The sequence below is a fragment of the Penicillium citrinum genome (genome assembly GCF_028827155.1).
Source record: "Penicillium citrinum strain IBT 23319 chromosome Unknown utg000009l:1.0-4274883.0:1.0-4276374.0, whole genome shotgun sequence".
Taxonomy (NCBI): Eukaryota; Fungi; Ascomycota; class Eurotiomycetes; order Eurotiales; family Aspergillaceae; genus Penicillium; species Penicillium citrinum.
Genome location: NW_026622694.1, coordinates 759523 through 773282, shown reverse-complemented (window position 1 = coordinate 773282; position 13760 = coordinate 759523). Strand labels below are relative to the sequence as shown.

General features: G+C 48.4%; 5 protein-coding genes across 5 annotated transcripts; 3 read left to right on the top strand and 2 right to left on the bottom strand.

Moving 5' to 3' along the window:
• Nucleotides 1-519: 519 nt before the first annotated feature.
• On the top strand, nucleotides 520-2817 carry N7469_009760 (FluG domain protein; the record flags this gene model as incomplete). Its single annotated transcript, XM_056648665.1, has 5 exons — nucleotides 520-668; nucleotides 721-934; nucleotides 987-1345; nucleotides 1397-1764; nucleotides 1823-2817. 5 exons carry the CDS (start codon nucleotides 520-522, stop codon nucleotides 2815-2817), a joined length of 2085 nt encoding a protein of 694 aa, XP_056495796.1.
• A 3653-nt stretch (nucleotides 2818-6470) lies between these two features.
• On the top strand, nucleotides 6471-8299 carry N7469_009759 (tubulin alpha chain; the record flags this gene model as incomplete). The annotated part of the gene is made up of 7 exons (XM_056648664.1): nucleotides 6471-6482; nucleotides 6670-6728; nucleotides 6788-6941; nucleotides 7005-7092; nucleotides 7147-7218; nucleotides 7277-7780; nucleotides 7836-8299. 7 exons carry the CDS (start codon nucleotides 6471-6473, stop codon nucleotides 8297-8299), a joined length of 1353 nt encoding a protein of 450 aa, XP_056495795.1.
• A 1286-nt stretch (nucleotides 8300-9585) lies between these two features.
• N7469_009758 (uncharacterized protein) lies at nucleotides 9586-9777 on the top strand (the record flags this gene model as incomplete). The annotated part of the gene is made up of 1 exon (XM_056648663.1): nucleotides 9586-9777. The coding sequence occupies one exon, from the start codon at nucleotides 9586-9588 to the stop codon at nucleotides 9775-9777; it is 192 nt and encodes a 63-aa protein (XP_056495794.1).
• A 982-nt stretch (nucleotides 9778-10759) lies between these two features.
• On the bottom strand, nucleotides 10760-11321 carry N7469_009757 (C6 transcription factor; the record flags this gene model as incomplete). Its single annotated transcript, XM_056648662.1, has 2 exons — nucleotides 10760-11104; nucleotides 11193-11321. The coding sequence occupies 2 exons, from the start codon at nucleotides 11319-11321 to the stop codon at nucleotides 10760-10762; spliced, it is 474 nt and encodes a 157-aa protein (XP_056495793.1).
• Nucleotides 11322-11999: 678 nt separating this feature from the next.
• Nucleotides 12000-12479, bottom strand: N7469_009756 (uncharacterized protein; the record flags this gene model as incomplete). The annotated part of the gene is made up of 1 exon (XM_056648661.1): nucleotides 12000-12479. The coding sequence occupies one exon, from the start codon at nucleotides 12477-12479 to the stop codon at nucleotides 12000-12002; it is 480 nt and encodes a 159-aa protein (XP_056495792.1).
• Between the last annotated feature and the right edge of the window lie 1281 nt (nucleotides 12480-13760).

Here is a 13760-nt window from a genome sequence, read left to right as displayed (position 1 = left end):
GCAGAGTACTGCTCAGATCTTTATTTACAACAATCAATAGGTGTTCGTTTCAATAGCAATACAGCACTAGGCAAAAGAAGAAAACCTTGGATCAAGACGTGTGGAGCTCTGAGAGATGAAAAATGAAAACAAGAAAAAAAAAGACAATGACCAGTCCCGGGCTCGATCCGAGGACCTTATCGGTGTTAACGATACGATATAATTCAGGAGTGACGATGGAAAGCTCACGGACATGCGTGGAGTTTTGTCAAGAAAGCGTGGTGTTTTTGTAAGAAACCGTGATGTTTCCATGGGGCGGCCGCCCCTCGGCGGCCTCCCATGGCGCTATGCCCCTTCGGGCCGTAGCGCTCCACCCAGCCAGCCAGCTAGCCCTAGCTAGCAACGGCACCTGTATCTCGGCGGCTCCATCAAGGGTCTATAGACAGTCTCTATAAATGACGCCCAGCCTGGACGGGCTGCCTATGGAGGCCCGTCCAGCTTCTTCCTACGTCTGCTCCAAAACCACTATTATCGCCCGCTATGGTATTGTCAAAGAGGAACCCACCCAAGAACGCAGCGGCCGTTGTAGATTGGAATGCCTTCCTCCGCGAGCCCGACCCGGAGCCCGATGATGAGAACAAACCCTCGACGCGGCGCAAAGTGATCACCATGGGAAACAACTTTAAGAAGTGCGGACTACCCCTTGCACCCGTCGACCAGATCCATGACTAAGTTCTCCAGATGGACGAAGCTTCTCGATCCACCTGATTGGAAGTTTTGGCTCCTCGAGCGGTTTACCTTGCGACTAATTGAAGGATTTCTTCGCTGGTACCTCGACAACCATAACGTGGACCGCAAGTCAGCCTTTTTGACACATGCCCGCTACTTCTCGATGTTTTGCAACCAAGAGAGGCGCCAGGAAGCCCCGTATGAGATGAAGCAGAAATTGAAGGCGGTGCGTCATCCAAGAGTGGTCCATCGCCATCGACTTACGCTCACTTCCGCAGCTCGTGGGCAGCACGTTGTCAGACCAGTACGAGCTCGAACTGAGCTCATTCGAGCTGCCTCCGTTCAACGTCGACGATCTATTGTTCACAACGTATCATCTCCTCGCATGGTGCTCCTTCACCTTTCCCACGGTGCGGAGTATGTTCCAACTGAACACGCTGCGAAAAATGATGGCTGCCACCAGTGCGCGGCCTGGAACCCTGATCGAGTCGTCGGGGTATCTTCACGAAAACGACGCCCTGAAGTGGAAGGATATCGAGCTCTTCATGGTGAAGCACCCAGACTGTCCGACGTCCCAGGTCCTGCTGATGCGAGTCAGGCATCGCTTGAACAAAGGCCGCCGAAATGAAGGCGTTGCGTAAGTATCGCGCCGCCCCAAGCGCTCACAAGAAACGCTAACTTGCTCTAGCCCGGTGTATACTTACACGGAACGAAATGACAACCTGGGGCTCTGCGTCATCCAGGACATCCTCATGTACGCGTTCCTGGACGACGCCTTCGACAGTCCATATATTCGTTGCCCGCGCGATATCTGGTGCCTCACCCGAGTGCCGGATCACCGCCTCAGCACCCCAATTGAATTCAAGGACAGCGTCAAGGAGCTTCCGATCCTGCGGAGCTCCTGCCAAAACCAGAAAGGCCTTCTCGTGACCGACTCTCGGCGCGCCTTGCAATACCACCAAGTGCGCACGTGGGAAGCCACGGCTAGTGAACAGGCCGGCTTCAAGGACAAAGGAACCCTCTACAAGTACCGCAAAGGCGCTGCGGCGAACATCCGTACGGCCCCTGCAGACACTCCTATTCAGGCGATCAAATAAGTAACATGTTCCTGCAGGCCATCTGGACGAGCATTCGCGGAATCGCATCATGGGGCACACACACGGAAGAACATTCGCCCACTACATCTCGATCATGGACGATACGCAGTCGATGTTTATGGAGACACCAGCGCGGAAGTCCCTGCTCAGCCTTGCCACCCACGCCAGCATCACGCGGGATCCGTCCGCGCCGCAGCGGCCAACGGACGCGCAGAAGGATGCCATTGAACTGGACGCCCAAATGGCCGACTGGAAAAGCGAGTGTCGTAGACTACGAATGGATTTGATCATGCAATTTGGCCAGTTGAAAGCTGCGAATGAACTCGGCGATCCTCGTTCAAAGCAATTGCAGAAACTCCAGAACCAAATCAAGTCAAGACGAAAGAGGCTTTGCGATGCGGCCCGGCGGGACCGCCGCGCTGATTTCTTCCGGGATATTGGCAACCGCATCATCGAGAGCAACCAGCGGGGGGAGCATCTCACATTCACGCCCGATGACAGCCGGATACAACCGGAGCGGATCACGCTAGCCAACCTGGAGTTTCAGAATAGAGATGTGGACCAGATCGGCGAGTCTCAGTTGATTGAGGATCGAATCCGGTCATTGGAGCTACGGCTAGAACTACACAAGCTCCATGTGCCCCGTGGTCTGAAGGCCCACGTCCGGTTCAATGAAAACACTGTCAAGACTGCCCTGGGCGATGAATCAGAACAATGGAAAAAAGACAAATTGCAGCTGAAGCCTTTGTCGAAGACGAAGCGAAAGCAGCAACCAAAGCCAATCCTCAAGTGCCCAGTGTGTTTAGCGAACACGGAAGAGCTGCTCCCCGTAGCAAGGAATTACCAATATGCTCGAAAGGATGCACTTCAGCGGCATTTTGCAACCCATAATCTGCCGATGTTCTTCGAAGGGCCTGGCCGCCGATGCGATCTCCCCGGCTGCAGCTATATTTTCCCTTCGCTGAACGGATACAAGCTCCACCTGTCAAAGCACCACGGCATCTTTCTTTGACAGATAAATCCTCTATTCGAAGGGTTGAGCCACCGAAGCTCAAGTCAGGACTAGCTTTGGTTTTTTCCTTTCTTTTTTTTTTTTGACACTATATAGAGCTTCCACCAGTGAGAACCATTAGTAAAACCAGTTTATGGGAAGAATCAAGGAGCGTAAAATACCGACAAAGGGATGAAAAACTTTCCACAAAGCTCCTCTGAGCACAGTGCAGAAAGCCGCGAAGAGGATGTACCACCTCCAATCTGGATTGCATTCAAGTACATTGACATGCATGCCAAAGAGATTCTGACGGAAACTCAGCGGTCGGAACGGGCAGTACCCCCATAGAAAGTTATGCGGAATCTGATGTATTGAAAATGTATCTACACTAACATTTTACATGGGTGTGTAAAGAACAAACCTAAACCAAGTACGGATAGTTACTCCGTGGAGTTTCCGTATTGTTACCATCTTGGCAATTTGGTTCCGACTAACTCAAGGGTAACTACCCGTCTTACTTCGTAATCTACCACATAAAAGTATTGTCAGTACGACAGACCTAGTGTGGGTTTATACAGCCTACTAGGTAGGAGGAGAGTACGAATACCATGTTGAAACCGAAGTCGATTAGTAACTTGTTAGTGCCTTTATAAATTGTGTGTAATGGGCAAAACACCAATTCAGAATTGTTTTTAGATCTCCTATTGGTTTGCACAGTACGGCTCATCAAGCTCAGCGACAAGTATGTACCTTAGAGTAGTTAGAAATTCAGACTTTTTCATGATAGCAGTGGCCTACCGCCCTGTTCCTCTACTAGGCATTACGCGCACTAACCGCCCTGTCAGATATCTCTCCGCGCTCCTCGCCGCCTTCCACTCAGTCCTATTATTGACGATGCCTTTGTTACTGAAGAATCAGGAATCCTTAGAATCCTTAGGGCACTTCTGAAGGACCGTCACCTGCTCTCTTGAAAGAATGGATTTTCCACGGCTTTGGTTGGGCTTTGTGGCGCGTTAAATTTCCACGGATACCTAAAATGGCACTGCGCCTGACCTCTTTCAACGGCGGAGCATGTGGGAATCAAACCCTATTACGAACTCGCCCACAGTCATACCTTCAGAAACTCACTTCTCGTCCAGTAGGAAGATACCTACGCAGATATTCTAACCAAGAGTGCCATGGTCGAGGCAAATTACCAAGCCCTCTTTCGCCCCGGTGTTTCGAATCCAAAAGTTGTCTGGTCAATAGATCCCTTCAGTCTCAAAACTCTTCCGTATGTATTCTGTTCATCGATACAAGCAACATGAATCTTGCAATAGGAATCAGCTCCAAGCAAAATTTTGCTTCGTCCTCTAGCGATATGCCCTTTGTCTCCCGTGTCACTATCAAAGATATTCTCTGCGACCGGTCGCCGAAGCCTTACACACTCAATGCTTTTATGATCTTCCTGACTCAGAATCATTGTATTGAGACATTGGATTTCATAATTGATGCAGAAGCTTACTGTGAGATCTACCAGGCAAACCGAACATCTCCTGAAGACAAAAACACGTCTCGGGACCCCATGCTTATCGGAAAACAGTGGGAACGTTTGATGGCCACATACATTTGTCTCGAATCTCCAAGCGAAGTCAACTTACCAAGCTGTATACGTGACCCGTTACTTGCCATTGTGTCTGATATAGTATCATCTCCAAGTCCAGAACAATTAACGTCCGCCATAGATCATGCCTACGAAATCTTGACAGAAAATGTGTTGGTTCCCTTCATCAGAAACTTTCATTTGGCAGAAAATCACGATATGTACGAAAAATCCATATCGACGTGGACCGCAGTCACTGATATCAGCTTTCAGGTCCCTTTTAGATAATTTTATCACAGAAAGAATCGAGCCAAGTACTCAGCCTAAGGGCTCCCAAGTAAAATCGTCATTTTCCAGATATTGCAAATTCAGGAGGTGGTTTAGTTTTCAGAAGCATCAGGCCCGCTGAAGTATAACGGTATTGTTGTTCCATAAAGCAAAATCCACTCGATTGGCCATATCATCAGGTCTCAGCCGTTGATGGCGAAGTCATTTTCACATGAAGTCGACCTCGAACTCTTTTCCCGAAGAAATGAATTTACAAACGGGCTAGCCGCAGAATTTAAATTTTCTTTTTGGTTCCTTAATACCCCTTGAGCATCTTCCAAATTCCTGGAAAGATATCTGCTGGTACCACTGCGTACACTTACCTATTGCATCCGCAACAGCGGTCATAATGGGTATTGCTTACGTTACGCACTGTCACAGGCAGACTTCCTGGGATACCCTGATAAGAATGGAGGATATTGCCTGTGATGTACGTCGACAGGAGCAAAAGACACATCAGGTCCGAATACCACAAGAGCCACACCAGGGAATGGCAAAGCACAGTAGAAAATGTCGGAGGCTTGCGGAAGGAAAATGACAGGACCCAAAGCAATGGCAAAAAATTGCAGCCAAGTAGATGAAGTGCCTAGAAATGAAGTGAATAAATCAAATTTGACCGCGGAGGAAGACCCTGCAGCACTCGACTAATTGTCTCGGATAGATCACGACTCCTATCGAAGTAAACATCTTGAGCAGAGACAACCAAGTGCAGGCCGATGGCTCTTCAAGTATACCAGGTACCAGGATTGGAGATAATTATACAAGCAGACGCTATTATGCAACAGTATTTTCGGAGCTAGGAAAACAAATCTACCCGCGCGGTCGTGATTCACGACCTCACAATACAATGCTTGAGCAACAGAACTTTGGTCTTTCTTATATTCTCTGCTATTTCTGGCAGAAAATTGAGCAAAACGCTTGAAGGTTTTCTGGTGATTGCTCTCAGGCAACCCTCACTGTGCTGGTCCGCGCTACCGGAAAGTATGAAAAAAAAATCTGCAAAGGACTTAAACATAGGCGGATAAGGCCAGCATTGAGCGAACTGCACAAATATTTAGGATCTGTGGCGGCATCGTATGCAAAAGGGTTACTGGTCATTGATACGCTCGATGATTGCGAAACCTTGTATGACTGTCCAAAACGTCTTTTTATCCAAATTCGTGATTATCAAATTCCGTCTGTGGAAGTAATGAAATGTGAGGCACTTCGGGAGGGGTGGGGTTTCAGGGCTGTTTCATCGGATATATTGCAAAATGCGTACGGCTGAGAGGAATCTAAGAGCAATTTGGACTCTGGTCGTTTTTGTAAGCTTCTTAGAACTGAGGAATTGCTACGGACATCGTCGGCTTTTGGGAAAGTGGGAAGCATGTCACATTCCTAAGGGGGAGTGGCTTTTTGACGGAACTCGGCGGTCGGAACGGGCAGTACGGTCATAGAAGGTTATGCGGAATCTGATGCATTGAAAATGTATCTACACTAACAATTTACATGGGTGTGTACAGAACAAACCTAAACCAAGTACGGATAGTTACTCCGTGGAGTTTCCTTTCCGTATTGTAACCATCTTGGCAATTTGGCTCCGACACTTGTAATATGCAGCTGACTACGCCGTGACGCTAAGCCTGAAGGGGAGAGAAACATAACAAAGGGGGCCCAGTTTTCACCTAATTTGGACTTCTGTTTCTCAAAAATCTGAACTTCCACTCTCTTCAATATCACATCTGTCTGCCTGTATGCGACAGATTTCGAATTTGGGCCCTACAGAATGCGCGGCGAAGTACGTGCTCTCCTGTTGTTGTTTAGTGTTCGCCATGTAGATGGCTGTGCACTCTTCTGTTCCTTTTTCCAGCTTTGAATCGCAACATACGTGCAACATAGTCTTCCGGTGTGGCTCTCGATATCATGGTTGTATTCAAGACCACATTAATCCCCTAGAGACAGAAACTCAAACACTAACTGGTTAGATCTGCCATCTTCACCTAGGCCAGGCTGGTACCCAGCTGGGTAACTCTGCCTGGGAGCTGTAAGTCTTTTTTCTCTTGTGTTTCATTCAGCAGTACTCACTGTCAATTGTCGATATAGTTACCTGCTTGAGCATAATCTGCTGGTCGATGGTCATATAAATCCCAATTCTGTCGAAGAACTTGGCCAGGGCCACTCTTATGAGACTTTTTTCACTGAGACCGGCAATGGCAAATATGTCCCGCGCTCCATCTTCGTCGACCTTGACCCTTCGGTGCGTAAATTGTGACCACGAAGTTTAAATGGAAATCAATCTGACTGAGTGGGGATTCTATAGCCTATTGATGAGATACGCACTGGTACCTATCGCCATCTGTTCCACCCTGAGCAGCTAATAAGCGGACAGGAGGATGCCGCTAATAATTGTACAACCCTCCGAGGTATTGAAGATGCATGCCACGCAAACTAATGTATAGTAGATGCCAGGGGCCATTACACCGTCGGTAAGTTGCTCATGGGGAGGGTCATCGATCGGATTCGTCGTGTGGCCGGTGTGTATATGGAACTGAACTTCTCTTGGCTTCGATATTTAAACTAATTTCCTTCTAGATAATTGCGCCTCTCTTCAAGGCTTTTTGATCTTCCACTCCTTTGGTGGCGGAACAGGGTCTGGTTTCGGTGCACTCTTGCTCGAGCATCTTTCTGCCGAGTATTGCAAGAAGACCAAGCTCGAATTTGTGGTTTATCCGTCCCCCCGCGTGGCAACTGCAGTGGTGGAACCCTACAATGCCGTCCTCTCCACACATGCCACTATTGAGAACTCCGATTGCACGTTTCTCGTTGACAACGAAGCTGTGTACGATATCTGTAAGCGCAAGCTCGACATCCCTCGCCCTGGATATGACCATCTCAACCGTCTTGTCGCCCAGGTCGTTAGCTCTGTTACCTCCAGTTTGCGTTTCAATGGCGCTCTAAATGTCGATTTGAATGAGTTACAGACAAACCTTGTGCCATTTCCGAGAATTCACTACCCCCTGCTTTCGTATGCTCCTATCATATCTAGCAGCAACAGCGGCCACGAGAGCTTCAAGGTCAAGGATTTGAGCTTCCAGTGTACGCGCTGTCGTTCCTTCTATTTCAAATGTCTTTCTTACTAACTGTTTTACAGGCTTTGAATCTAATAACCAGATGGTTGTTTGCGATCCACAAAATAGCAAATACATGGCTGTTGCCCTTCTGTACCAGGGTGACGTCATGCCTCACGATTGTACTCAGGCTATGGCGGAAATTAAATCCAAGGCCTCTTTCAACTTGGTTGAGTGGTGTCCAACCGGTTTCAAGTTAGGGATTAGCTACAAAAAGCCCATGGACGTGCCCGAGAGCGAACTTGCTTCCGTTGACCGCTCGGTTACTATGCTCTCCAATTCCACCGCGATCGCCGCGGCGTGGCATCGCCTTGACTACAAATTCGACCTCATGTATTCCAAACGCGCTTTCGTCCACTGGTACTTGGGAGAGGGCATGGAGGAAGGTGAGTTCTCTGAGGCTCGCGAGGACTTGGCTGCTCTGGAAAAGGATTATGCGGAGATCGCCAGTGATACTCTTGGCACGGATATCGGCCTTGAGTACTGATGACGCCTTTTGACGCCTTTTGACGCCTTTTTTGATTATGCATTTAAAGTCTGTCTCCCACTCAAATTTGCCACGAATTTTTATCGTTAGTATCGAAAATGGCAAGCAAATATTATTTCTCAGATGTTTAGTGAGATTTTACAGTAAACCATCATTCGTTTTTTTACAGTCGGCTGTCTTGTTCTCATGGAGATGACTCTTGCACTTCTGATTTTCGTGACTGATAGTCTGGAATCCTTTATTCGTGTTCTTTGGAACATTACTGGAGCCAGGTACGGCGCAAAATGGCCGAGAGATATTAGCATATTGCGGGTGCTCGGTTCCAGTGTTCTTCTTGGAGATCTCGGATGGGTTGTGCGCAGATTCTAGAACAGAATCGGCAGAGTCAAAGTAGGTACGATGCTGCACAATATTAGCCGTCCAACTTGAGACCGGTATTTAGACTTAGAACCCAGACCTTTGATTTCTCAGAAAATAACTTCTCTCTGAAAGGAACAACCCCATAGCGACGAGCTGCCTGGGCGTTTCTGTCGAACGGTGGCTTGGATAATTAACTGAAGCCTGTAATTCGGAAATTTCCATCATAGCTTACTTTGACATCTGTCTGAGCTTCATTTTGTTCTGGCATATTGTAGAAAGAGTTGTAGGAAAAAGAATATTTTTACAGGTGGCACATTGCATTGTTTACAGAAAATTGCTCTCTCACCTAATAGTTCGCCCGATATGACGGCATTCCTCCGCCTGTGACTCATTTCGTTGGAAATGGGGGCAATGGGGGCAATAGCGTCAGGACCAGACCACCGAGTGGCGTAAATCGAAAACCTTACAGCAGATTTTGTTCCATTGAGAGCAAACTCTTGCTGGGTTGTGAGTTGCTATCCACGTTGTCACGAGCCCAAAAACATGGTTAGCCATGTGAGGGGCAATAAGCAACAAGGTTCCCATCCTCGACGATGTCTTTTAATGGGCAGTGTAGCCTGTCTAGTTTTAACAGCATCTTCTAAATATTTTCAATAATTTTATGATGCAGAATTTTCAACGAGTCGCTTGTCAAAAACGTGCGCAAGCATGCTCCGCCATCAACTTTTACCATCTACGCAACAGGGTTTTAGCTCGGAACAATGTTACGCTATCCGAAGATAGTCGCACTTGTCACTCCCCGAAGTCCGGAAGACAAAGAAATCCTTCTCAGGCATATGTGAGCAGGAATAACGCAGACTACAAAGAAGGTGGATATGACGTCCCGCGGGATACGCTTTTATAGTGATTAGGAAAGGCTGACAAAGATGGTCCTTTTAGAGAATCCTAAGTCGACTTCTGCAACCTCCGAAGCGAAAGGGGAAAGCCATAAATACGACAGCCTCAAAGTATACCGTGAAGGGCCCAACACCGAAAGTGGCGAATTGGATCCTAAATCCGATTCAACGGAAGTTAAAACGCATAACAAATCCGTGGCTGATCGAAATGACAGCCATTAAATTTTCTGGTATGGAGTGGCTCATTTGTTCTGTATGAACCTAACAGCAGCAGGACGTGACATTTCGTACTTGCAGTATCAGTTTGATCAGCTGTCGAGTCCTTTTGTTTTGTCTCTTTATTCTATCTTCCAGTCCCCCTTACTGCAAATAGGGCCCCCAGTAGGGCCCCCAGTTAGAAAGAATTATTCAATATCTGTGTTGAAACACATATCATGGCATATGGTACATGTATCAAATTCGCTCGTTTTACAGGACTATGGACCCTAGGGGCACCGGTGATAATTTCAGATGTTGCTTAATTCCCAAGGTACCGAACAAAGGTTACGAAGCCGTTGAAGGATAGTGCTTCAACTCAACAACATTTCCATGAGGCTTTGTTTAGACAGGTAGCACAGACGTAGGATGATGGTTTCAAGAATTGTAAGGATATTAATTAAGTCGTTTTGTCGTTCTTCCCTTCGTCGACGGCGTGCTGGTGCGCAGCCTGTCGCTAAACACCTTATTGGGACATGAGGCGCCGGATACCTTATCCGGCTGCCGTGGCGGTAGTCTTGGTTGCTTAGGTGGAAGGAAAGGTGGGCTCAGCAAAGAACCTTAAAAGCCCAAGGTACCGACCCTTCCCAATCGCACCATCCCACCTTAGCACTTCAGAAATTTACCCCATCCACTACCCAAGATGAAATGGCTGGCGTCTCTTGCCCAGCAATCTATCTCATGCAGACAGGAATGGAAAACCCAAAAGACCTCGGGGTGGAACCATGTCGGCAGACAATTGAACAGGTTGAGAGACCTCTTTATTAGTGCCAGGTTATTGACTTCCTTGACACATACACTCATCCATCAGCCTGTAATATCATGAACCTTCATTTCGACTAGCCCGCCGCAGAAGCACCTTCTATATGCCTCTTGGTTTTCGGACGCGACTTTCACATTTCTCATAACGCGGACGCGCCAAGGATCGCGACAGCTTTGATAGGCAGCATCACGGTCCCACGCTGTGACAGTGACTGGACTGCATGAACGGCATCGGCGGCTGGTTTGAACTTTTGCTCAGAGCCATACCGAAGCGAAGAAACTCTGTTAAGGCTTGTCTCACTTTATAGCTGTGTTCCAGCTGGTACACCAGGACTCGGAGGGCAGTTTGAACAGCATCAGCGACTTGGCTAGGGACATGCTTCAATCCGTATGATTGACGGTGGATACGAAGTAACTGCGCCATCTCCAAGGCCTGATCACACCATATCTGCTGCAGTTGTTTCGCCATAATGCGTTGCTTGTCCACCCCCATTAGTGATTCGACTAGGCACATGACCGCCTGAAGGCACACCTTCATATATTATCAGTTTCAACATACAACGATCACAGCAGTCATCTTACCGGAGAATGAGCAATTGAGGGACTGGTTCGTTTCCGACCTGAGAGGCATCAGGCCAGTCTTCAAGCAACCGCTGCAGACGATTGTATGGGATTTCGACTTGCGCGAACAAGGTACGGAAGCTTATGAGTAGCTTGTCGTCATACAGCAACTCTTGGACGTGGACCATAATATCTGTGAGTTCGGCCAGTCTTGCCTGATTTTAGGAAGATGCGCTAACATGGTGGCGAAAGTGATCTGATTCGATCGAGGGTATGGTGACCAGTCTAAGTGTCACTGCCTCCGTCATGCACCTTGGAAATAGGTGGCGCCAAGTTGACAGCCTTCTGCACCTTCATCGATACTTGTCTAGTCATGCCAGTTAGTGAGATGATCTCGTTGAGCCTGATCGAATTGTCTTTCAAGTTCAAGCTGAATATTCCCCAGGCCGTAATTATCCGAACACGCTCCACCTCTGGCGACATAACTTCACTGGACGGAACTGTCACTGTCGGCAGCAAAAATAACCCGATGTCCTGCCCCAATTAAACCGCTTGTCGCCGCGTTAACCAGCTGAGGCTATTGTTCCCTTGGAATGACAACCTGCGCTTTTGTTCAGCTTTGACCCTTTCCGAAGTGGATTGATATACAATACAGAGCGGAGACATACACATTGCACATCAACAATAGCGCTTGGATATTCGGCAGCGTCGGGCGCCCGTTCTGTGCTCTCTATAGTCTTTCCGCTTCCTGGAAGAAAGAATCTCTTCGCGAGAACGCACTCCTGGCATCGAAGATAACACCGGCCCTATCAGAATAAGTCTATCGGGATCAGAAACTAGACATTCAAAGTAAATATCGACAAGGTCTACATACGCTTGCTACCGACAACACACTGTGTACCAGGAGTGGTGTGTAGAACTCTTGAGTCCAGATTGTCCCGTTCCATGTGGTCGAGGAAGATACCTTGATCAACAAACTGCGAGCAGGGATGATCCCACGTGAAATAGACCGAAACCAAATGTGAAACAAGGTCGCTATCATTGGTAACCTCTGTCCATGGGGTTGCTGTGACCTTGAACCGGGGGATGTCGCAGAGGCCCTCCAGTGTGACCCGGGCATAAGGGTATATTACACCGTTCGATGGCTCTATATGTTCTTCTGGCGAGTTGGGGATACGACTGAGCTTTGAACTGCGCCGGGCCTTGGTCTCGAATTCGGCGAAATGTTGCGATTCCAAATACCGATGTTCTTCTTCTGACAGTGCCAGATGCCCAGGCGTCGACAAAGCCCTCAGCTCACTGAACTCGGTGACAGCGCTTCCCAAGGCAAAAGCAATTTCCCTCATTTGACCATTTTTCCTGATGAGAGCCGTGAGCTCTTCGACCTTATTCGGGGGCGCCGAACGAACGGTGCTTAACAAAAGATCGAGCAGATTTTTGTAATCGGTGAGTTCTTGTATCGTCCGTTGCAGTTACCTTGCGTCGCAGGTCTCGACCCAGGTCGAAATGGCAATCGGTTTCAGTCCCAGCTCTGATGTATGGCTTGCACGGAGACGGTGATCCAGAGCACTGTATGGATGACACACTCGTGGTCAGTCAATTCTCTTCAAATGCGGGTGTTTGATTTTGGGGATCCACGATGACCGACGCGCTTACCTTTCTCTTCGTCATTTTGATGCTTGACAAGCCGTGGAGTTCTTTTTTGGTCGGCTTACAGCCGTCAACGACTGCTGTGTACACACGCCCGGTGGGCCAGGGGCCAGTGAAGGCATTGATTTAGAGCTCTCGGGTTGACTCATCTCTCAGCCTGGAATAACTGAAAGGGCCCAATTTAAGGACAAAAAAAGGAGAGGGAGGTGTGTCCGACGCGCTGTCATATAGCTAGGGTGGCCTCGGGTCCGAAGATTGAAGGAGAGCGACGAGACTAGTCTGGTATGGGGCCAGGGAACGAGATAGAACGTGACCGCTTACCTGGATCGCGGCCTCAATACAAGTATCGAAGACCATCAGTATTGGCCCGACTGGTGCCGCAAACCCCACCGATATTGATGAGTGCCCTTGTGCCTTCCCACTCGAAAGGCAGTGACCGATTTTGATCCTGGATTACAGGAATTCGCCCGCGAACCACAGAGGGCTTGGCCCCAAGGGCCACACCTGCGTAAGCATTGCCCCATATTGGCTGGATCAGAACACTCCCAGCATGCTCTTCAGGTCGCACTGTCGGGGTTCCTATTGCTCGAAACTTCTACATAGAGAGGCTTTGCTCCTTGCCTCTTAGTATAAGCATCGACATGCAACTTGGACCTTTGTTCCATCTACTATCCCAGGGGTTTTGGCCACCAGCTGATATCAGGTCGCCCTACCTGCCGGCGCAGTAGATAGAATGCAATGGGGAATCACAACTTGCTTTCCATTTAGTGCTAGGAACAGGCCATGTTGCTACACGGATGATACCCAGTATACGCCAGAAGATAGATGGGAGGCCGTCGTCTGCAATAACTTTTCCGCGGTGCTTTCCGCTTCTGTCGGTGGCGACAAAACAGGGAATTTCTCTTCAGCAAGTCCTGAGTGAGATCCAACAAGCATCTCTACCATCTATGGTGAACTGATGTTCTTCGCCGTAGTAT